This window comes from Rattus norvegicus, chromosome X, assembly GCF_021556685.1.
Source record: "Rattus norvegicus strain SHRSP/BbbUtx chromosome X, alternate assembly SHRSP_T2T, whole genome shotgun sequence".
In the NCBI taxonomy this organism is placed as follows: Eukaryota; Metazoa; Chordata; class Mammalia; order Rodentia; family Muridae; genus Rattus; species Rattus norvegicus.
The window spans coordinates 66,970,375-66,992,777 of NC_141554.1; the positions used below are offsets into that span (position 1 = coordinate 66,970,375).

The 22,403-nt window shown below is 37.5% G+C and overlaps 1 protein-coding gene across 25 annotated transcripts in view; it reads left to right on the forward strand.

The window, feature by feature from the left end:
- Positions 1–22,403, forward strand: part of Klhl15 (kelch-like family member 15) — a 55,175-nt gene that overhangs the window by 12,688 nt on the left and 20,084 nt on the right. For 13 of the 25 annotated variants that reach the window (XM_087599807.1, XM_087599812.1, XM_087599810.1 and 10 more), the window contains 1 exon segment: positions 2,856–3,567. In XM_087599807.1, coding sequence (XP_087455933.1) covers positions 2,863–3,567 — 705 coding nt within the window. In that variant the 5' untranslated portion in view covers positions 2,856–2,862. 25 annotated transcript variants of the gene reach the window in all.

The window sequence follows — 22,403 nt, forward strand, 5'->3', positions numbered from 1 at the left end:
CTGAAACAGGAAGATGCTGTGAGTTCAAGGCCTGGGCTATAGCAGAGTGAGACTCTGAAACCCTGTCTGAAAACCACCTCTCCTTCAATGGCTATAATGTTTCAGAGATTTATCCATATCACTTAAGCTTAGTTTGGTAACATCTTTTTGATTGTGCATCAGTACTTACCAGTAGGGAATGGCCTTAGAGTTGTTCAAAGTAAAAACTGTTCATAGACACTGAGCACAGATCAAGCATGATCAGCATGGTTTTTGTTTAGTTAGAAGGTATGTAGGACAAAGTCAAAGAGGCAAGGAAAATGGAGACTCTGGCAGGAGTTGTTGATCTGATATGGGAAAGTTTAAGATGTAAAAAGGTGAGAAAATTAAGATATGATAAGGCAGGTGAAGAAAGAGAAAGATGATCACTAGCTGTGGTGGTAGAGGCTTATGATCCTAGCGCTTGGGAGACAGGAGGCCTATGAATCTGACCAGCTTGCACTATATGGTGAGTTTCTTTCTTTAAAAGGAACAATGTTGGGCTGGAGAGATGGCTCAGAGGTTAAGAGCACTGCCTGTTCTTCCAGAGGTCCTGAGTTCAATTCCCATCAACCACATGGTGGCTCACAACCATCTGTAATGAGATCTGATGCCCTCTTCTGGTGTGTCTGAAGACAGTGACAGTGTACTTAACATATAATAAATTAATTTTTTTTAAATAAAGGAGCAGTGTTTATTATGAAGTTGATAGTTTGAATTTCAGATGTAGACTAATTCTGGATGAAGGCAGTCTAAAGGTTTGCAGTGGAATAAGGATAGTTTACAGGAGTTGAGAGATACTGGGGGCTGTGATTCAGTGTGTGTGGGGTTGTCTTTTGTGAATGCTGAATAGGTGCATATAACTCAGCTAGGTGCCAGTTAGATGGGAGAGCCAATGATCAAGAAATGTGTAACGAGCGAATAGAAGATGGATTTTTATCTTACTAAAGGCCCAAGATTTTTTTAGGAAAAGGGTGGTCAAAAGTTAAGGAAAGGATTAGAAGTATCTGTATGCCTTGAAAGAGTATTTTTCTTAGAATAATGAAGGTAAGAATAGAAGCAGGATGTCTGTAAAGTGGGAATTTGAGAAAAAATGTTCAATTTAAATGGGGATGGAGAAGGAACTTTGGACCAACATATACGTGTAATGAAATTTGTATATAATGAAGCAAGGTTTCACAGGACATGTTGGAAGGAATTTTGAGGGCATCCTGGAATGGAGAGATCATTAGAGAGGAAGCTAGGAACTATGTGAGCATGCAAAGAAAGAACAAGATAGAAGATGGCCTGAGATGGGTGTTAGGGGGAAAAAGAAAATTGCTTCAATTCATAAATAGATTAGACTAAGTTTAGTTTTGCCTTATTTCGACCTAATTTATTTTTCTTATTTATATTTTTGTGATGCTCACAATTGAACCCAGGCAGGGCTGCATACTAAATACACACTCTACTTCTGAGCTATGTCCCTAGCTAGCCTGAAACTTGCTATGTAGATAAGGCCTTGAACTCAGAGAAATACACTTGCTTGTACCTTACTTAGTGTTGGATTTAAAGATTGCCTTCATGCCCAGCCTCCTGGATCTACTTTTATTTGTACTGTTTTAGTTTCATTTCTTAACTATGTAGACATTTTTAAACTTTCTTTTAAAATGACATACTGTAAATATAAAAAAAGTATTCATCTGTTTTTTAAAAATGAGATTAATCAGGTAAGTATAAAAGAAGTGTTCTTACAACTCATTACCTAGGTTTATCATTTTGGTATCTTCTTCCAGACTTTTTCTCATCTGAACAAATACATATGTATTTGATTTTTGAAGGTATACTCAGCATATTGTGGTAACATCTAATAAACATCCTTTGTTAGACTAGGCAGATTGCTATCACCAGTCTTACCTGTTATTACTAATCTACCATTAGGCTGTACCATTTATTTATAATCTGTGTCAAACCTTTTTGTTTTAGAGTGTCTTGTTATGTAGCCCTGGCTTGCGTGGAACTTATTGCAGTCCTCCTGCCTTAGCTTCTTGAGTGCTTGGATTATTTTATAGGTATGTTCCACATGCCCCATAAGTGTTAAACTTTTGGCTATTTTTTTTTTTGTAGATAAGGAATGTTTGTCTATGTAGTTCAGGAACTTTTCTGGAACTTGCTCTGTAACTAGGGCTGACTTTGAATTCTCAGCAAGCTTTGTTTATCACCTTCCTTCTATTCCTCCAACCATTTCCCTTCTTCTTTTCTCCCTCCTTCATCATTCATAGGCTAGCCTGGAACTCTGGATTCAAGTGATTTTTTTTTTCTCTTTCGGTTTCTCCTATAGCTGGAAGTGCAGATGCATGCTGCTGTGTCAGATACTTTATAATGGTTTACTATACATAGTGCTAGGAAGAAGTTTATCTGTATAACTTGGCATGTTTATCCAATTATTTTCTTTGGGATGCAATTTCTAGGCATTTTTGAGATTTTTGGTTTTTTTCCCCCTATTTGTTGGCTTTTCTTTAAGTGTTTGCTTATGAAATCTTTTGTATTCCTAATTTTGAAACATGAAAGTATTTGATGAATTGTATAAATTCAGATAAGTAGATATTGTTTATAAGTTTACAGGTTATCACTATTTTTTAATAGATCTGTCTTTAGTAGAGTCTCTTTCCCAGGTAGGAAGCCAAAACATTAGCTTGGAAACTTTCATGGAAGGTTGTCTTATCTTCTCTTTAAACATTTATATACTTAGGACTTTGCTAGTAGATCTAATATATTATAAAACGGTTATAACTATTAATAATACCTTCCCTATATATGGTCATGATTAATACTGTTTTTTAATTACTCTTTTTCAGGTGATTCATGGCAGGGGACGTGGAAGGATTCTGTTCCTCCATCCATGACACCAGTGTCTCTGCTGGGTTCAGAGCACTGTATGAGGAGGGATTGCTTCTTGATGTCACTCTGGTTATTGAAGACCATCAGTTCCAGGCCCATAAAGCCCTCCTGGCCACCCAGAGTGATTACTTCAGAATTATGTTCACAGCAGATATGAGGGAACGAGATCAGGACAAAATTCATTTGAAGGGTCTAACAGCTACTGGTTTCAGCCACGTTCTTCAGTTTATGTATTATGGAACTATAGAACTAAGTATGAATACTGTTCATGAAATCCTTCAGGCAGCAATGTATGTTCAGCTTATAGAAGTGGTGAAATTCTGCTGCTCTTTTCTCTTAGCCAAAATCTGCTTAGAAAATTGTGCGGAAATTATGAGACTGTTAGATGATTTTGGTGTTAACATCGAGGGAGTCAGGGAGAAGCTGGATGCCTTTCTGCTAGACAACTTCGTGCCACTCATGTCCAGGCCTGACTTCCTGTCTTATCTGAGCTTTGAGAAGCTCATGTCTTATTTGGATAATGATCATCTGAGCAGGTTTCCAGAAATAGAGCTGTACGAGGCTGTGCAGTCTTGGCTGCGACATGATAGACGACGGTGGAGACACACAGATACCATCATTCAGAACATCAGGTTTTGTCTGATGACTCCATCCAGCGTTTTTGAGAAGGTTGGTGCATTTGAAAGCAGTAGACAGGACTCCTCAATTTAATTAAAGCAGATGTCTTTATAGATAAGATTCCCAGAGTTGGTCAGGAGTCAAAAAAGGAGTAGCTTATAAGAATATTTTATATATAAGATGATTATTTTGTTATATCTTATGCATTTAGGAATTTTAAAAATCCATTTTGTGGGTAAAGGATAAACCAGGTAGGTAGTAGAATAGTTCAACTTTACAAGTACGTTTAAGGTTAGATTATAATGTGATACAAATATTACAAATTTACTTTAGCTTTTCTTAATGTCAAGTGGGCTAGATTATTTTTAAAAGTTAATTTAAATGATCCATGCTAGAATTAGCATTGAAGATTTTTATAGTTTTGCATGGTACATATACATTAAATGCATTTTCTTACTTAAAATGCAGTACGGGCACATAAAATAAATAGCTCTTGATAAACAGTAGGCCACAGAGTGATAGTCTTCTATATACTCTTGCCTATATCTGTTCCCCATTTTACTGTGAATAATAAGGTTAATCATGAAAACAAGTTATATGTCTAAAAACATTTTGGCATTTCTAAACTAGTAGACCATAAATTGTTTATGTACATTCATAAAGCATTTCTGTGTACATTCTATCATATACATTTCTTTTTAAAATACTTTCTTTAAAACAGCCTTGGCCTTTTTTTGCATAAAAGCACCTTCATTTTTATATCAGAGTCTTACTTGTGATCTATTCTTGCCCAAAGGAGAGAGAGCAGCTTCAGTAATTGCTTAACTTAATTGGTTTCTAATCACATGGTTACCTCTGGGACTCTGTTTACTTCTTGCATCTTTCCTTCTTTCTAGAAAGCACACAAAACTTGGTTGACAGATACCCTTCATGCTAAAGCACTCAGCTTTAGTTACCGGATCTTATGGAAAAAACAGTTTGATTATGCCATTTTAAAAATAAACAAATTTGTGCCTTTAACTAACATTCAGCAGCCTGACATGTTTTTTTTTCTTCTGAACTGCTATGAAATCTCATTATCATCTTTAATAGAAAACTCAATTTAATGGAATTTTATCTTTATTCTCACAATTTATTAATATGACAAATAATTGAAACTAAACTTTTACTTGCTTTTGTTCAGTAAGAGCCATCCCACATCAACTGTGTAAACCATTTGCTGTTGAGGTTTTGATTTTTTCTACCTTTACTATTGTTGTTATTGCTCTTTCCCTGGGGATTCATGTTTGTCTTTATACATTAAATCTAGATGCTTTCTCACCACTAAAACAGGGCACATTGTCCCCCAGTTTCAGTCTAGATAGAAGTAGAAAGATTTGTGAAATTGAAAATAAAATTTCTTCTCTTGTGGGACAGTATAATGGTTAATTGATAGCAATTAATTTGTAAATGCAGAACTGCTAGGCTAGTCTACATTTCAGTTATCAGTGTTCAAGACAGGCAGTTGTTAACAGTGGCTAAAATGCTATTGGGTAGTTGCTTAACAGTTGAACTCACTGATTTCCTTTTGCACCTACAACATAACAGTGGTTATTACCATTGGCTAGGCATTTGGCTTTATCATAAAAATGTAATTAAGGCTTCCTTCTGGACTACTTTTTTAGAAAACTTAAGACACCATTGAGGAGAAAAATTTTTATTTTTTTTTGAAAATAATTTTATAATTATATTTATGCACAGAAAACTTAGTGTACATCTAACCCAGTTTAGTGGCGAGTTCTTTAGCCTTTGCCTTTTCCAGCTTGGCAATGCGAGCCACAGACTTAGGACCCAGGACGTTGCCTCCCCAGTGGCGGCAGATCTCGTCACATCTGTCATTATAATTGGTCCTAATAGCTTCCACCAGCTTAGCCAGAGCACCTTGACTTCCTAGTTCACCTGTGTGAAGGCAACAGTGGCGCACGTCTTCCTGTGGACCAGGTCCCCCAACCTGGCCTTTCCCTTGATGATGCAGTAGGGCACCCCCATCTTTCGACAAAGGGCAGGCAGGAAAACCACCAGCTCAGTGGGGTCTACATCATGGCCAATCACCACCAGCTGAGCCTTCTTGTTCTCCACCAAGGTGGTGACTGTATTGACCCCTGCTCGGAGGACAGGTGGTCTCTTAGCTGGGATGACCCCTTTGTCAGCAGCTTTCTTCTCAGCTCGGGCCAGCAGCCTTTGCTTCTTCTCTTGCTTTGTCTCTGGCCTGTACTTGTGGGCAAGCTTAAGCAGCTGAGTTGCTGTTTGTCTGTCCAGAGCCTGGGTGAACTGGTTGATGGCAGGAGGTACTTTGAGCCGCTTATAGAGGATGGCTCTTTGCCGCTGCAGCCTGATGTAGCGGGGCCATTTGACGAAGCGTGTGAGATCTCTTTTGGGCTGGATGTCCTGCCCAATGCCAAAGTTCTTAGGCCTTTTCTCAAACAAAGGACTGACCACCTTTTTAACCTATTTCTTGATGACGGCATGGGAGGTGGGGGTGGGGTGCCTTCTTTCCCTTGGCCTTCTTTGGGCATTTTGCTCGGCTGGAGGAGAAAGCAAATTTTCAGTTTTTGTAATCAAAATATTTCACTTCTACTTGAGTAACCTTGCCTTAATGATAGTTTGTGAGATTTAAGTTTAACAAACCAATTTGTAGCTTTTTAAATGTTGAGATGCACTTCAGTTATGTAGATCAGAGGCCTTATCTCTAGAAATATAACTTTAGAAAGTAAACTGTTATAGAGAATTTGGTTGGCAAATAATTTAGATAAAATGGTATATGCCTTTGTTCCCTGCACTTAGGCAGAGGCCAGCCTGATCTACACAGCAAATTCCTGAAACTGTAGCTAAGGCTTTATAGAGAGACTGTGTAAGATTTTAGACATCATATATCTTCTATTTCAAGTTTTAAAAAATAGTATCCATATATTTTTCTTGTATTCAAAACATTGCAAGTCTCAAACAAGACCATTTTCTTTTCTTCAAATAAGGCTTTTACTCTATCCCAGGCTGGGCTTAATCATGTTGTAGAGCCCAGTCTGGCCTCATGCTGAGTGCGTCTTCCAGCCTCAGTCTTATTAAGTGTAGAGGTTACATGTACATGCCACATCCAGCAGGGGATAGTAATACTCTCTTAGTTTAGCTCTTACATGTTTTCAACTTTCTCTTCCAGAGTTAGGTAAGCATACAGAAAAGCTGAAAGAATAGAACTATCATTCCAAAACAAACATACCATGTGAGTTAATAGTTGTTAACATGTTTGCTAGATAGGTAGAGATTGTATGGTCTTTATTATGTGTCCTTTCTTCCTCCCAGAACTGGTTCAAAGAATGTTGTAGTCATTGTGACTATCATCCCTAAAAGCTTCAGCTCTCATTCCCCAAGATTAAGGATATCGTCCTACATAACCACAATAGTATTGTCATACCCAAGAGGAAGAACAATATTTCTTTAATAGCATGTACATCTAGGCCATTTTCTGTCATTTCAAAGGTATCTTTTTTAGTTGCTTTTCATGAACTAAAATTTAATCAAGGTTTGCACAGTACATTTGCTTGTCTTTGTTTTAATTTTGAATTGTTTCTCCTTTTTCTTGTTTGTTGTAAGGATGTTCAAACATTAAAAGTTGAATGAATAGTGTAATGAATACCTGTATAGTGTATAGCTGTTGCCTAGATTAAAAAAACCGTTACTGTTACATTTGCCATATTTTTCTAGCTTTTGAAAATAAGTTGTAAACACAAATATCTCACTCTTAAATACTTACTGTGTTTCTCCTATGATTAAGGACTTTTCTTATTTAAATACAATCCTATTTTTACCGTAGGGGCAATAACAGTAAGGCCCATCATCAAATTGCTAATGCATATTCAGGTTTTTGGAGTTGGCCTCCAAAACCCAGTATTTATGCATTGCTTTTGGCCATCTTGTTTATTTAAGCTGTCTTAATCCACAGCAGCCCCACCTTTTTTTTTTTTTTTTTTTTTTTTGAGAAAGACCAGACTACTCATTCATTCATTGTCTCAGTGTTTCACATGCTGGATGTATTCTAGATATATTTGATTCTTTCCTTGTGTTGTTGTTTACTTAGTTTCTTTATACCCCTTGTTTCCTATTAATACATCTACATTTTTTTTCTCTTTTTTTTTTTTTTCGGAGCTGGGGACCGAACCCAGGGCCTTGCGATTGCTAGGCAAGCGCTCTACCACTGAGCTAAATCCCCAACCCAATACATCTACATTTTAACATCATGGTTTTTCAGGAACAATTACAGGAAAACATTGTAATATCAGATTAAAAACTTGGAAAACCACTTAGTTGCTCAAATCAGGCTTAGAAATTGCCAATCACCACTCTTTTTGTATTGTAACACCAAGCAGCTCATTTCTGTGACTAAAATCAAAAAAATTATTTAATTTATTTTATGTTAAGTTCCTTTTATAGTAATAAAATTTCTCTCCCTTAAAAAAAGTAAAATAATAGCAGGCAGTGGTGGCACACACCTTTAGTCCCAACATTTGGGAAGCAGAGGCAGGAGGATCTTTGAGTTGGAAGCCAGCCTGCTCTACAGAGGCCTGAATAACCAGGTCCAGAATAGCCAGTGGTACACACAGAGGAACCCTATCTTGAAAAACCAAAGAAAAAAAAAAGAATACTTCCTTCAGTTTATTTTTGGAGTTAAAACTATGAAGTGTTAAAGTTGAGATTCCTTCTTAATAAAAAATTCAACCTGAGATTTCAGTCTGTAGCTGAATAGTAGAGTATAAGCTTAGCATATGCTGTATTCAGTTTCTAGCACCATCTAAATTAGTGTGTAACTGTGACTTGAGCTCCAGTGTTCAAAGAGTAAGACAACAGAAAGGGGGCTGGAGAACTGGCTCAGTGGTGAAGAGGAATGAGTGCTCTTCTAGAGGATCTGGGTTCAGTTTCCAGCATCCACATGGCAGCTCACAACTGACTCTAATGCCAGTGCCAAGGGATTTGTGGTACCAGACATGCATGTGGTGCACATATAAGTGCACGCAGGCAAAATACCCATATACATAAAATAAATGAATCCTTTTTAAAAGGCAACAAGAAGAATGGCAATTATCTCAGATTTATTTTGGAACTAAAGATTAAACCCAGGACCTTATGGATGCTAGCTAGGTGCTCCAGTAGTGAACTATATCCTCAAATTTAAATGATTTTGAGATTGATTACATATTGAAATTGTCCTTTGGGTATATTGAATTAAATAAAAAAAATTTCACCTTTTGTGCTTTTAAAAATGGGGCATGTAAAATTGCATCTTTTGGCTTGCATTTGTCATTTGGATTATATTTTTATAGTAGAATACTGCTCTAATATTCAGGAAGTGAGTTTTCATTGACAATTCTGAATAGGCATATAGTAAACAGCCTTTTTCACATATTTAAACCCTTCTTCCTAATTCTCACCTTTTGGTTGTGGCTATATATAGTAAGTGTTAAAGAACTCCCAGACCTAAAGATTTTATGGAGTAGTTAATGAATAGAGCATGTTTTTTTCAGGATCCTTTTTCTGTCTTCTGGAATGTAAGCACCTATACAAAGCTTTGGGGAGGAGCCTGTTCCAGGGACAGTAGCTTTCAGATCTGGGTGATGGCATCTTAGAAGGGAAAGAGGTATTCATTCTGTTTCTCAGGGAAGAAGAGCTCCACCCCATCCAATCTGTCTCAGGAATTTGAATGATGCCCTCTAGCTGTGTTAAAATCACTAGGTTTATTCTACTGCATTATTTTCTGTAATCTCTTCTGAATTTTTCTCAGCTCAACATACTGCTTCAATCTGTGCTGTGGCTTCCAGATTCCCTGAGTTCCTCAAAGGCCTTTGTACTGTTTCTGGAGCACTGTATAACATATAGACACATAGACAAACATACATGGTATTTTGCGTGGGCATATACATACGTGTGTTGTACCAAGTTGTGCACTAAATAAATGCTTTCCTTATAGATAGAGTCCAAATATTATCTCCATTTTATAGGGAAGAAATCAGGTTCAGAAAGGTTAGGAATATTATTCCAGATCAAGTGGCACTGTCCAGACTGGAATCCAGGTCTGCTTACTTCTCATTTCAGGATCTTTCTTAAAGCTGCTAGACTAATGAGAGTCCCTGGAGGTGGATAATGCATGCTGATTCACCTTGGGTCATTTAGAAGTTATTAATAGAATTTTGAAATCCTAAAGTGCTAGCATGAACAACAACAACAACAAAAAGTAAGAAATTCATAATCCTGAAAGAATATAAGGTATGAAAGCATCCTTTTTTAACTATATAATTAAATTAAGAATTTCACAATCTTTTTTTTAATTTAAATTTTTATGATGCTGGGTCGGGGTTGGACCCAGGTCTTCATGTATTATAAGTGGCACTCCACTACTGAGCTACATTCCAAGTTAGAGCTTGTCTTTTTAAAATATAGTTGTTTAGATTATGATTATACTTGTTTTTGTCTGTATCAGATCCTTAGTTTTGAAACTAAATTGTAATTTCAGTTTTAATTTAAGCATATATCTTTGGCGTATATTTTTTATTAGCTTTGATGGCCTTTGCATCCATTAGCAAAGATAAGGCCTCTTATCACAATGAATTTCAGTAAAGATTTAAAGCATTTAAACTATGCTCTGTTTTAACTTTGTTTTTTGTTTTTTGTGTTTTGTTTTGAGCTGAGGACCGAACCCAGGGCCTTGTGTTTGCTAGGCAAGCGCTCTACCACTGAGCTAAATCCCCAACCCCTTAACTTTGTTTTTTGGCGGAGTCTCATTTGGCAGCCCAGGCTTGGCTGGAAATCACCTTATAGCCTAGGCTAGGCTGGAACTTGAGTCTGTCCTCCCACCTGAGCTTCCTAAGGGTTACCATTACAATTGTGACCCACTGTACTTGGCTGGCTTTTGGTTGTTTTCTTTTTCTTTTTTCTTTCTTATTTTTTCAAGACAGGGTTTCTCTGTATAGCCCTGTCTGTCCTGGAACTTGCTCTGTAGACCAGGCTGGCATAGAACTTAGATATCTGCCTGCCTCTACTTCTGGATGGCAAGGACATGTGCCACCATGCCCTGCTTTAAAAAAACAAACAAGAAACAATATTGGGCTTATCAGATGGTTGACAACCTGGGTTCCATCCCGGGGACCTAGATGGTGGAAGGAGAGAACTGACTTCTTTTTTTTTTTTTTTTTCTTTTCTATTTTTCGGAGCTGGGGACCGAACCCAGGGCCTTGCGCTTCCTAGCGCAAGCGCTCTACCACTGAGCTAAATCCCCAACCCCGAGAACTGACTTCTTAAAGTTGTTTTCTGACCTTTGCAAATGCCATGGCATGCACATGCTCACACATACATAAATAGATAGAATAAATTATTAAGTAAATGCATTTTGGCAAAATAACACTTCATACAAAAGACCTTATTGGTAATAAAATTGTTAAATTATTGATTAGAAACACATTTGTTACTTTTTTTAAAAACATAGTGACATAGGTGGCTCATTCCTGTGAGTCTAGTACTTGGAAGGCTAAGGCAGGAGGATTGCCTTGAGTTTGAGGCCATCCTGAGCTACAGTGTAGGATCTTGTTTCAAAAAACCAGAAAATAATGAAAAAATAGTCTAGTGCCATGTTAACATTTTTTATTTTGGTGGTGCTGGGAGTGAGCCAGGGCCTTCCACATGCTAGGCAAATGCAAGTCCTTATTTTAACATTTTTGAACCTGGAATGTCCTTATAAGTTATACATGTTCATAAGGTAAAGCTCAGCATGCTGTTGGCCCTCTTAATACCATATTAATAGAAATTAACTTCAAAATTATTACATTCTATGAAGATAGAAAACCAGGCTAGTCCAGCTTTTTATTTAGAGTTTTAGAGTTAATTTGAGTGGCTGTTTATTAAGGAAGCAGACTGTTTAGATGTATTCTGCTTGAAGTAAACCCATCATGCTTATTTTAAGTACTTTGTTTTATGAACTACCTCATGATATTCAGACTCTGTAGTGTGCTTTTTTTTCTTGTTGGTTAAGCATAATTCACTGTTTTACCCTAAAATTGGATTTATATAAAATTCAAAAAAATTTTTGTGTGCTAGCACATCTCTCTACCACTGGGCTGTATGGTGAGTCCCTATAGTTTTTAAAGTGCACAGCTACTATTTTAAGGATAAAAGGCCATAATGTATATTTGTTGTATATATAAACTTAGAATAATACTTTTCTATCACTGGTAATATATTTAGACTTAATAAATCTTTATTTTTATAAAAGTTTAAAACTACTAATTTGGCAAGATGGTTCAGTGGGTAAAGGTACTTGCTGCCAAGCCTGATGACTTGAGTTCAATCCCTGGGCCTTACATGGTAGAAAGAGAGTGTTGTCCTCTGGCCTTTACCTACATACAATGGCACGCACACCCACACATACATGTGATAGAGTGTTTACTACTCTGGCAATTTTGATAGTTTAAACTATATCGTTATTACTGAAAATTAATTCGAGAATTAGTGCAAATAATGCTTCAGAAAAGCTCTCTAACACTTTGATGTTTTAAGACAGGATCTCATTCTAGCCCAGGATGGATTAACTTGTGGCAATCCTCCTGTCTGGGCTTTCTGAATGATGAAATTACAGGCCTGTGTCATAATGCTTATGTAGAATTAAAAGCTACAATTTGAGCCAGATATGGTGGGTACCCCTTTAAGACCAGTACTTAGAGGCAGAGTCAGGCAGATCTATATGATTTTAAGGCCAGCTTGGTCTACATAGTTTCAGGACAGCCAGAGCTACATAGTGAGACCCTATCTCAACAAACAAACAAACAAACAACAAACCTAAGCCAAACAACAATAATAAACTTCTATTTTGGTGTCTGGGAAAATGGCTCAATTGGTAATATGCTATGCAAGCATAAGGACCCAAGTTTGATTCCCAGAACCATGGGGGGAGGGGAGAAATAAAAAAGCCTGCTTTGATGTTACATATTTATAATCTGAATACATAGGAGGCAGAACCCTGGGTACTTGCTGGCCAGCCAGCCTAGCCTAATTTGCCAATTTTAGGCCAGTGAGAAATGCTGTCTCAAAAACAGGTAGACAATGCCATAAGAATGGCATTCAAAGTTGATCTCTGGTCTCCACATGCATGTAAGCATACACACTCAAAAATCAAAGCAACATTTTAAAACAAGGCTAAACAGCATCCTGAAATTACCTAGAAACTGGTAGAATTCAAGGATGAGTTTGAGTATCTGAAGTATACCTTTGAATGTAGTAGCTGTCAGTGTTTTCCACTAAACACTAATCCTCCACAGTTTCTCCATCAGTGTAGGTGATCTACACAGCATTCACAGTGGACTGTTAACACTGTTCTTGATCTCATGCTTAGGGTATGATATTTTCACTAACTGAAATACAGCCCATGTAATAAAGTAAAGATGTTATTCTTGCTCTCTGGATTCCCTTCATGTATGTATCTAATGACTTCAATTAGAGCTAGAATAAGTAGAAATTTCCCTGTAACCACCACAATTTTAGAAATACATAAGAAACTGCATTGTAGTTGACAATAATCTATGTGTGTGTGTATGTGTATATATATATATATATGTATACATATATATATATATATAGTATGTGCACATGTGTATTATGTGCTTGTATATTATGTAGGATGTCTTTGTACAGCACATAGAGGCAAGAGGGAGGATGTCAGAAGTCTTCTATCACTTTCCACCTTAGGTTTTGAGACAGACTCTCTTGCTAAACTTAAAGCTTGCCATGACCACTGAGCTCCTGGAACCAGCTTTTCTCCGACCCCCAATGCTGGCCATATTGAGCTTTTACATGGGTGCTGGGGGATTTGAATTCAGACTCTTGTGCTTTCATATCAAGTGCTCTTACCTATGGAGCCATTTCTACAATCCTGTAAAAATATTTTTAAAGGAAAAAATTGGACATTTGACTAGAATTTCTGATAAGCTTGAGTTGTGCTTGAAAAAGTTTAAAATCATCTTCAGATATTAAATAGCATTTATGGAGCTAGAACTTGAAATTGCTTAAATGAACAGTTAGCTCATTTAGACCTTTGAGTAAAGCCAAAAATGGGTGGATTTTCTTTTGGGAACTAGGCCAATGTTAAGTGAGTTTTCTCACTTACATCAGTCTCCTTTATGTTCATCCTTACTCCCAGGCCCCCATAGTCTTAGATGCTTGGAATTAACCCATATGCAGTTTGAAAAAAATAACCCATAGTGCTTTTTAGGCTTTTCTTTTTCTTTTTTTAAAACTTATTTATTATGTACACATCATACAGCTTTCTGCCTACATGTATGCAACTACAGGCCAGAAGAGGGCACCAGATCATAGGTGGTTGTGAGCCACCATGTGGTTGCTGGGAATTGAACTCAGGACCTCTGGAAGAACAGACAGTGCTCTTAACCTCTGAGCCATCTCTCCAGCCCTGCTTTTTAGGCTTTAAAGTCTGCTGTTTATACAGTGCTTTTTCTCTACCTCTAACTTGGTTTCAGTTGGACTCACAGTTTCTTCAAGAATGTCAGAAGCCTAGATGTTGACTGCTGTTAGAGCCTTGAGAAAAGCAGTGTGTTAGCAGGTGTAGTAAGTAGACAGGAATCTTTTGAAAACTGAGTTTGAAAGTTGATGCTTGGGCCAGGCATGGGGTACATACCTTTAATTGTAGCACTCTAGAGGCAGAGGCAGAGGTAGAGGCAGGCAGATCTCAGTGAGTGCTAGGTCAGTCAAGGCAACATGAGACACTGTTTTCAACAACAACAACAACAAAAAAACATTTCAGTGTCTCCCTACCCCCCCCCTTTTAAAATAGATTTATTTTATTTAAACGAGTACACTGTAGCTGTCTTCAGATACACCAGAAGAGGGCATCAGATCCCATTACAGATGGTTGTGAGCCACCATGTAGTTGATGGGAATTGAACTCAGGACCTCCAGAAGAACAGTCAGTGCTCTTAACCACTGAGCCATCTCTCCAGCCCTTGTTTCCTTTTTCAATAAGAAAGATGAAACAAAATACAGAGAATAAGGACCTCTTTGCTGATGTGTAAGAGAAGTAACCCTTTTTAATAAATTGGAAGAGATGATAGAAAAATGAAAGGATTAAAGGGGACTGGACGTGTAGAGAGCACGTTATTGTGGAGGCACCTCTGGGTTCATCTCCATTACTCTGAGAATTTAAAAAAACAGGTCAAATGTCAAAATGACTGGAGAAAAGATTAGGAGTAAGGGGAATGTTTATATTTTAGGCCTTGAAGTCTTACTTATTTTTTTTGTATTGAGTTTTGTCTTAGAACTCCCTCTGTAGACCAAACTGGTCTCCAGCTCAAGAGATCCACCTGCCTCTGCCACTGGAATTCTGGGATTAAAGGTATGTGCCACCAGTACCTGGTTTGAAGTATTAATTTTTAAACTGTTACAAAAAATGAAACATTTCCCTAAGTCAGCACGACTTCATGACTCATTGAGAAGTTGTTTTCTGATTAAACCTTTTATTTGGCTTTTTTGCTTTACTATATTTATAAATAAAATATTTATTTAGTAGAGAATATTTCTGTAAGTAGGAAAATATCTCTTATAAGTTAAGAGCTCTAGAACTTATTTGTGCTATTTAAATATTAGTACAATTTCAGTAAAAACTGTTAACTTGGGCTGGAGAGATGGCTCAGTGATTAAGAGCACTGGCTGCTCTTCCAGAGGTCCTAAGTTCAATTCCCAGCAACCATTTACGCGGTGGCTCACACCCATCTGTAATGAGATCTGGTGCCCTCTTCTGGCAGGCAGGCATATATGCAGGCAGAACACTGTGTACATAATAAATAAATCTTTTTTAAAAAGGAGAAAGAAAACAGCCTTAAAAAACTTATTAACTTTATTTCTATTTTTAACTTTCAGGTCATTTAATCTTTAATCTGGTAGCTACTCAAATATTAAGAACTGCTTTTAAATAATTTCCTACCTTTGTGCACTGTTTTTGACAGTGTTCTGTCATACTGAAGTTGTAAAGAAGTTAAAGCAATCCAGAGATGGTTTAAAGCATGCTGGATCATGAGTGCCCACTAAGCCTCAACTCTACTATTTTAAGAGATGGGAGCATCAGAATAAAGTCCTGGAACCAACCCCTCTCTTTGATTCCAAGAGCTGAGCAATCGCAGTCCTGCTACTTGAAAGGTTCCACATCTAATTGGAATTTATTATTCCATCATTGTAGTCTTTTTTTAGGACAACGGTTTTAATAAAAGGCACTTTACTTTTAGCTTTTTTTGAGACAGGTGTAGCTTTGGTAGTCCTTGTTCTGTAGACCAGGTTGGACCTGAACTCACAGATATCCACCTGCCTCTGCCTCCCTTAAAGGCATGCACCACTGTGGTTGGGTGCATCTAGTCTTTCATTTCACATAAGTATAGGTTTTAGTTCTAATCCTGAATATTTTCCGCTTCCGAGAGCGAAAATGTTTTGAGGCCTTATGAATGCCAGGCTAGTTCTTTATCATTGAACATTTCATAAAGACTCTGACATGGTAGCTTTCCAGTATAACACATAAAGACTACCCCAAATTTTACTAAAAATCAAAATTTTTATCAAATGAACTAGCTATCTATGGTGCCACTTCCTAGCACCTGGGAAGCTGAGGTAAGATTTCTTACAAGTTCAAGATCAGACTAAACTACATAGTTCCAGGCCAGCCAAGGTTATATAGTATGACCCTATCTCGTAGAACTAGCGAATCACTACCACCACCAAAACCCCAAAATTAAGTGGAATAGCCGTTGTGGTTTCTAAAAGATAAGATCTGTTTTAGCATTAGCCCCATGGTAGTGCTTTATTTTTAGATTTTCACTTTAAAAGATTGGCTCATGGTAGAGAAGTGAGGATGAAATTTACAACCAATATATAAGGTTGCACATGATACTTTTTACACCCATCATTCTGAGACTTAGGTTAGCATTTTTTTGATGTAAAAAGGGTCAGAAGTATCTGTTCATACAGCTAATGTTTCCTTTAAGGAAAAAAGCATCTAAAGGAGTGTGGCTCAGAGTCACACATTGAAATATTAATACAGGGGTTGGGGATTTAGCTCAGTGGTAGAGCGCTTGCCTAGCAAGCACAAGGCCCTGGGTTCGGTTCCCAGCTCTGAAAAAAAAAAAGAAAAGAAATATTAATACAGAACATTTTCTTTGGTTTGGCGGAAATATATTAGGCATTAAAAATTATTTCATAGCTTAGTAGAAGAGAACTTGCCTAGCATATGTGTGGCCTTGAGTTTGATCACCAGGACTATTGAAAACATGAAATAGCTGACAGTATCTTAAATTTATTGCTTAAGAACTTAAGATTTAGACTGTAGCCAGTTTTGGTAGATACTTGAAATCACACATTTTTTAATTAGAACTAGTAATTAATTATATTCCCTTTAATAATAGGGAAATGCCTAGTACATTGCAGGTTCATTTCACTTCTCAAAATTATAGGTAAGAAAAACAAGTTCTATTAAATTTGCTTATTTAATAAATAGATCATATAATATTTTGAGAAGAAATCATTTTTACTCTGTTCTAATGACTAGCTGTTTCAACATCTTTAAGGAACCACAATCAGAATTAATCCTTTGTCATATTTCGTCCTTTCTTAACTGTGGGGATACACACACACACACACACACACACACACACACACACACAATTATACTAAATTGAAAAGTGTAAAAGGAAGAAATGGCCAACTAAAGATTCAGACCACTGTTTTTTTTTTTTTTTTGGTTCTTTTTTTTTTTCGGAGCTGGGGATCGAACCCAGGGCCTTGCGCTTCCTAGGCAAGCGCTCTACCACTGAGCTAAATCCCCAACCAGACCACTGTTTTTAAGAGGTTATATGTATGTCCATGGATTTTATTTTAATTTTTTTTTTTTTTTAGTGTAGACTAGAGTTTATTTAGGGCATGGGAAGGGGAGTAGAGAAGGGAGTAGAGGCAGAGAAGGACATAGAGAGAGGGAGAAAGAGAAAAGGCCAGGAACACGTGGAGAGAGGCGGGGGGCGGGGGGGGGGAAGAAGAGAGGGAGAAACGGATTTTATTTTAAAACCAAATGCCACCTATATAATAAAAATTTTAGTTTATGAAAATAAGAAACTGATAATCTTTCCAAGTATTAAAACAAGACAGCTTTTTTATGAATGGAGAAGGAAAGTATTTTAAAACATGAAAGATGTGACACTTATATTTGTCTTTTGAGAGCACCTGATATACAGATGGCTAAGCTATTACATGAGGAATGAATGATGAGAGAAGTGCCTTTATGAAAAGATGAATCACATTTGTTTGTTTTGGATATCTCATCATGAATACACTTTCAAAGATTTCTTTCTTAAGGTTTCTTTCAAAGATTTCATCCCTAAGTTTTTTCATTTTAAAGTATAGTGCATGTGTGTGCATATAAAATTACTTAGGCCAAGATTTAGTAGACTTATTACTTTTACCTCCACAGTGAAAGAAGGAGTTGGCTGTGTTCATTGATACTGAGTAGTTTTAAAAACACACAGCCTTATGTAGATTTGTGAAAAGAGCAAAGCAGATCTAGAACTTGCTTTGGCTGAAATAAATAGGAACTAAATTTCTTTGGAAGATCTTTGAATTAGCTATTTCAAAAATGCATGAATTCTGTTATTGGAGGCTTAGAGGTAGAACAGTTTGATTGGACTTAAACATAGAAGTGAAGTGAATCTCTTAAGTTCTTTGGAACCCAGGTTTCAAAGGAGCACAATAGAATGAATGGGGAAGAGGACAAAGAAACTAGAAGATTGGGTATTAAAGTACAAGACTGGAAAAATGATTCCCAAAGCAGGTAAGCTAGGCCAGTTTGCTGAGATCGCTAAGAGCCAGGGTTAGAATGTGGAAGGGGATGTCAGGTCATCTAGCCTTGTCTTCTGAGACACTGGAATCCCTATCTATTGTTCCTGCTGGTAACCATAACGGAGCTGCCTCCAATAGCAGAGGGCTTATTGACTGCAGAGGTCCAGTTGTCCTGGTTTGAGAGAAATAGATACCTTTTTACTGATTCTTACAAAAGAAGGCCCTGATCCTTGTAAAAATTGCATATTTTGACCCTAATTTTAACCCATAATGAGGAAGACCCCAGGAGCTCACTGGTAGTTGAGCAACACATATGCAGAACTCCACCCCCCATATATGCTTTCAACTGTAAAATAGCTGATTTTTATTGTTTGAGGATATTTGTAGTGTTCATTGCTTTCCCTCATTTAACATTTTGAGCATCTGTCAGTACATTTCAGATTCATTTGATGTCATACAGAATTAAAAATGATGGTATATACTATAGTTCATTCTGCTAAATTTTTTCTTTGAGATAGGGTCTCTGGCTAGCCTGGAACTTGCTATGTATATCTACAACTCAGAGAGATCCATCTATATCTTCCAAGTGCTGGGATTAAAGGCATACATGACCTGAGGCTTTTCCTCATTGTTGTTATTAATACATTAAGTAGTTCATGGGGGATAGATTTCACTTTGTCTTTACTTTAACCTCTTTCCTGGTTTCCTGTCCATAAACCCCTATCCCCTCTCCTGCCTCTATGACAGTGTTGCCCCACCCATCCTCCACCCTTCCTAAATCCCTTCCTTGACATTCTCCTACACTGGGGCATCAAGCCTTGGCAGGACCAAGGGCTTCTCCCATTGGTGCCCAACAAAGCCATCCTCTGCTATATATGCAGCTGGAGCCATGGGTGTCTCCATGTGTACTCTTTTTTTTTTCTTCTTTTTTTCGGAGCTGGGGACCGAACCCAGGGCCTTGCGCTTGCTAAGTAAGCGCTCTACCACTGAGCTAAATCCCCAACCCCTCCATGTGTACTCTTAAGATGGTGGTTTATTCCCTGGGAACTCTGGTTTGTTGGCATTGTTGTCCTTATAGGGTTGCAAGCCCCTTCAGCTCCTTCAATCCTTACTTTAACTCCTTCAGTGGTCCCCATTCTCAGTTGGCTGCCAGCATCTGCCTTTGTATTTCTCATGCTCTGGCAGAGCCTCTCAGGAGACAGCTGTCAGCTTGCACTTCTTGGCATCAGCAGTATTGTCTGGGTTTGGTGGCTGTATGTATATGGGCTGGATCCCCAGGTAGGGCAGGCTATGCTCTAAACTTTGTCTCCATATCTCCTCCTATGAATATTTTTGTTCCCCTTCTAAGAAGGACCACACTTTGGTCATCCTTCTTCTTGAGCTTCATGTGATCTGTGAATTGTATCTTGGGTAATACAAACTTTTTGCCCAATATTCACTTATCAGTGAGCGCATACCATGTGTGTTTTTCTGTGACTGGTTTACCTCACTCAGAATGGAATTTTCTATTTCCATCCATTTGCCTAAGAATTTCATGTAGTGATTGTTTTTAATGGCAGAGTAGTACTCTATTGTGTAGATGTACCACATTTTCTGTATCCATTCCTCTCTTGAAGGACATATGGCTTCTTCCCAGCTTCTGGCTACTATGAACATAGTGGAGCATGTGTCTTTGTTATATGTTGGAGCATCTTTTGGGTATATGCCCAGGAGAGGTATAGCTAGGTCCTCAGGTAGTGGAATGTCTAATTTTCTAAGGAACCTACAGACTGATTTTCAGAGTGATTGTACCAGTCTGCAATCCCACCAACAATGGAGGAGTGTTCCTCTTTCTCCACATCCTCCCCAGCATTTGCTGTCACCTGAGTTTTTGATCTTAGCCATTTTGACTGGTGTGAGGTAGAATCTCAGGGTTGTTTTGATTGCATTTCCCTAATGATTAAGGATGTTGAACATTTCTTTAGGTGCTTTTTGGCCATTCAATAATCCTCAGCTAAGAATGTTTTGTTTAGCTCTGTACTCCATTTTTAATAGGGCTAGTTGATTCTCTGGAGTCTAATTTCTTGAATTCTTTGTATATTTTGGATATTAGCCCTCTATCAGATGTAGGCTTGGTAACGATCTTTTCCCAGTCTGTTGGTTACCATTTTGTCCTAATGACAGTGTCTTGCCTTACAGAAGCTTTGTAGTTTTATGAGGTCCCATTTGTCCATTCTTGGTCATAGAGCATGGGCCATTGATGTTTTATTGAGGAAATTTTCTCCAGTGTTCGAGGCTCTTCCCCACTTTTTCTTCTATTAGTTTGAGTGTATCTGGTTTGATGTGGAGGTCCTTGATCCACTTGGACTTAAGCTTTGTATAGGGTGATAAGTGTGTATCAATCTGCATTCTTCTACATGCTGACCTCCAGTTGAACCAGCACCATTTGTTGAAAATGCTATCTTTTTTCCATTGAATGGTTTTAGCTCCATTGTGAAAAATCAAGTGACCATAGGTGTGTGGGTTCATTTCTGGGTCTTCAATTCTATTCCACTGGTCTGTCTGTCTCTGTACCAATACCATGCAGTTTTTATCACTATTGCTCTGTAATATTGCTTGAGTTCAGGGATAGTGATTCCCCCTGAAGTCGTTTTCTTGTTGAGTATAGTTTTCGCTATCCTGGTTTTTTTTTTTATTCCACATGAATTTGCAAATTGTTCTAACACTTTGAAGAATTGGATTGGTATTTTGATGGGGATTGCACTGAATCTGTAGATTGTTTTGGTAAAATGGCCATTTTTACTATATTAATCCTGCCAATCCATGAGCATGAGAGATCTTTCCATCTTCTGAGATCTTCTTCAATTTCTTTCTTCAGAGACTTGAAGTTCTTATCATACAGATCTTTCACTTGCTTGGTTAAAGTCACACCAAGATACTTTATATTATTTGGGAATATTGTGAAGGGTGTCATTTCCCTAATTTCTTTCTCATCCTGTTTATCCTTTGAGTAGACAAAGGCTACTGATTTGTTTGAGTTAATTTTATACCCTGAAACTTTGCTGAAGTTGTTTATCAGGTTAAGTAGTTCTCTGGTGGAACTTTTGGGGTCACTTAAGTACACTGTCGTATCATCTGTAAATAGAGATATTTTGATTTCCTCCCTTCCAATTTGTACCCCTTTGACTTCCTTTCGCTGTCTGACTGCTCTGGCTAGGACTTCCAGTACTATATTGAATAAGTAGGGAGAGAGTGGGCAGCCTTGTCTAGTTCATGATTTTAGTGGGATTGCTTAAAGTTTCTCTCCATTTAGTTTTATGTTAGCTACTGGTGGCTGTATATTGCTTTTTATTGTATTTAGATATGGGCCTTGAATTCCTATTCTTTCCAGGACTTTTGTCATGAAGGGGTGTTGAATTTTGTCAAATGCTTTCTCAGCATCTAATGAAATGATCATGTGGTTTTGTTCTTTCAGTTTGTTTATATAATGGATCACGTTGATGGTTTTCCGTATATTAAACCATCCCTGCATGCCTGGGGTGAAGCCTACTTGATCATGGTGGATGATTGTTTTGATGTGCTCTTGGATTCGGTTTGTCAGAATTTTATTGAGTATTTTTGTGTCGATATTCATAAGGGAAATTGATCTGAAGTTCTCTTTCTTTGTTGGGTCTTTGTGTGGTTTTGGTATAAGAGTAATTGTGGCTTCATAGAAGGAATTTGGTAGTGCTCCGTCTGTTTCAATCTTGTGGAATAGTTTGGACAGTATTGATATGAGGTCTTCTATGAAGATCTGATAGAATTCTGCACTGAACCCATCTGGATCTGGGCTCTCTTTGGTTTAGAAACTTTTAATAACTGCTTCTTTTATTTATCTAGGAGTTATGGGGTTGTTTAGATGGTTTATTTGTTCCTGATTTAACTTTGGTACCTGATACCTGTCTAGAAAATGATCCATTTCCTCCAGATTTTCCAGTTTTGGTGAATATAGGTTTTTGTAGTAGGATCTGATG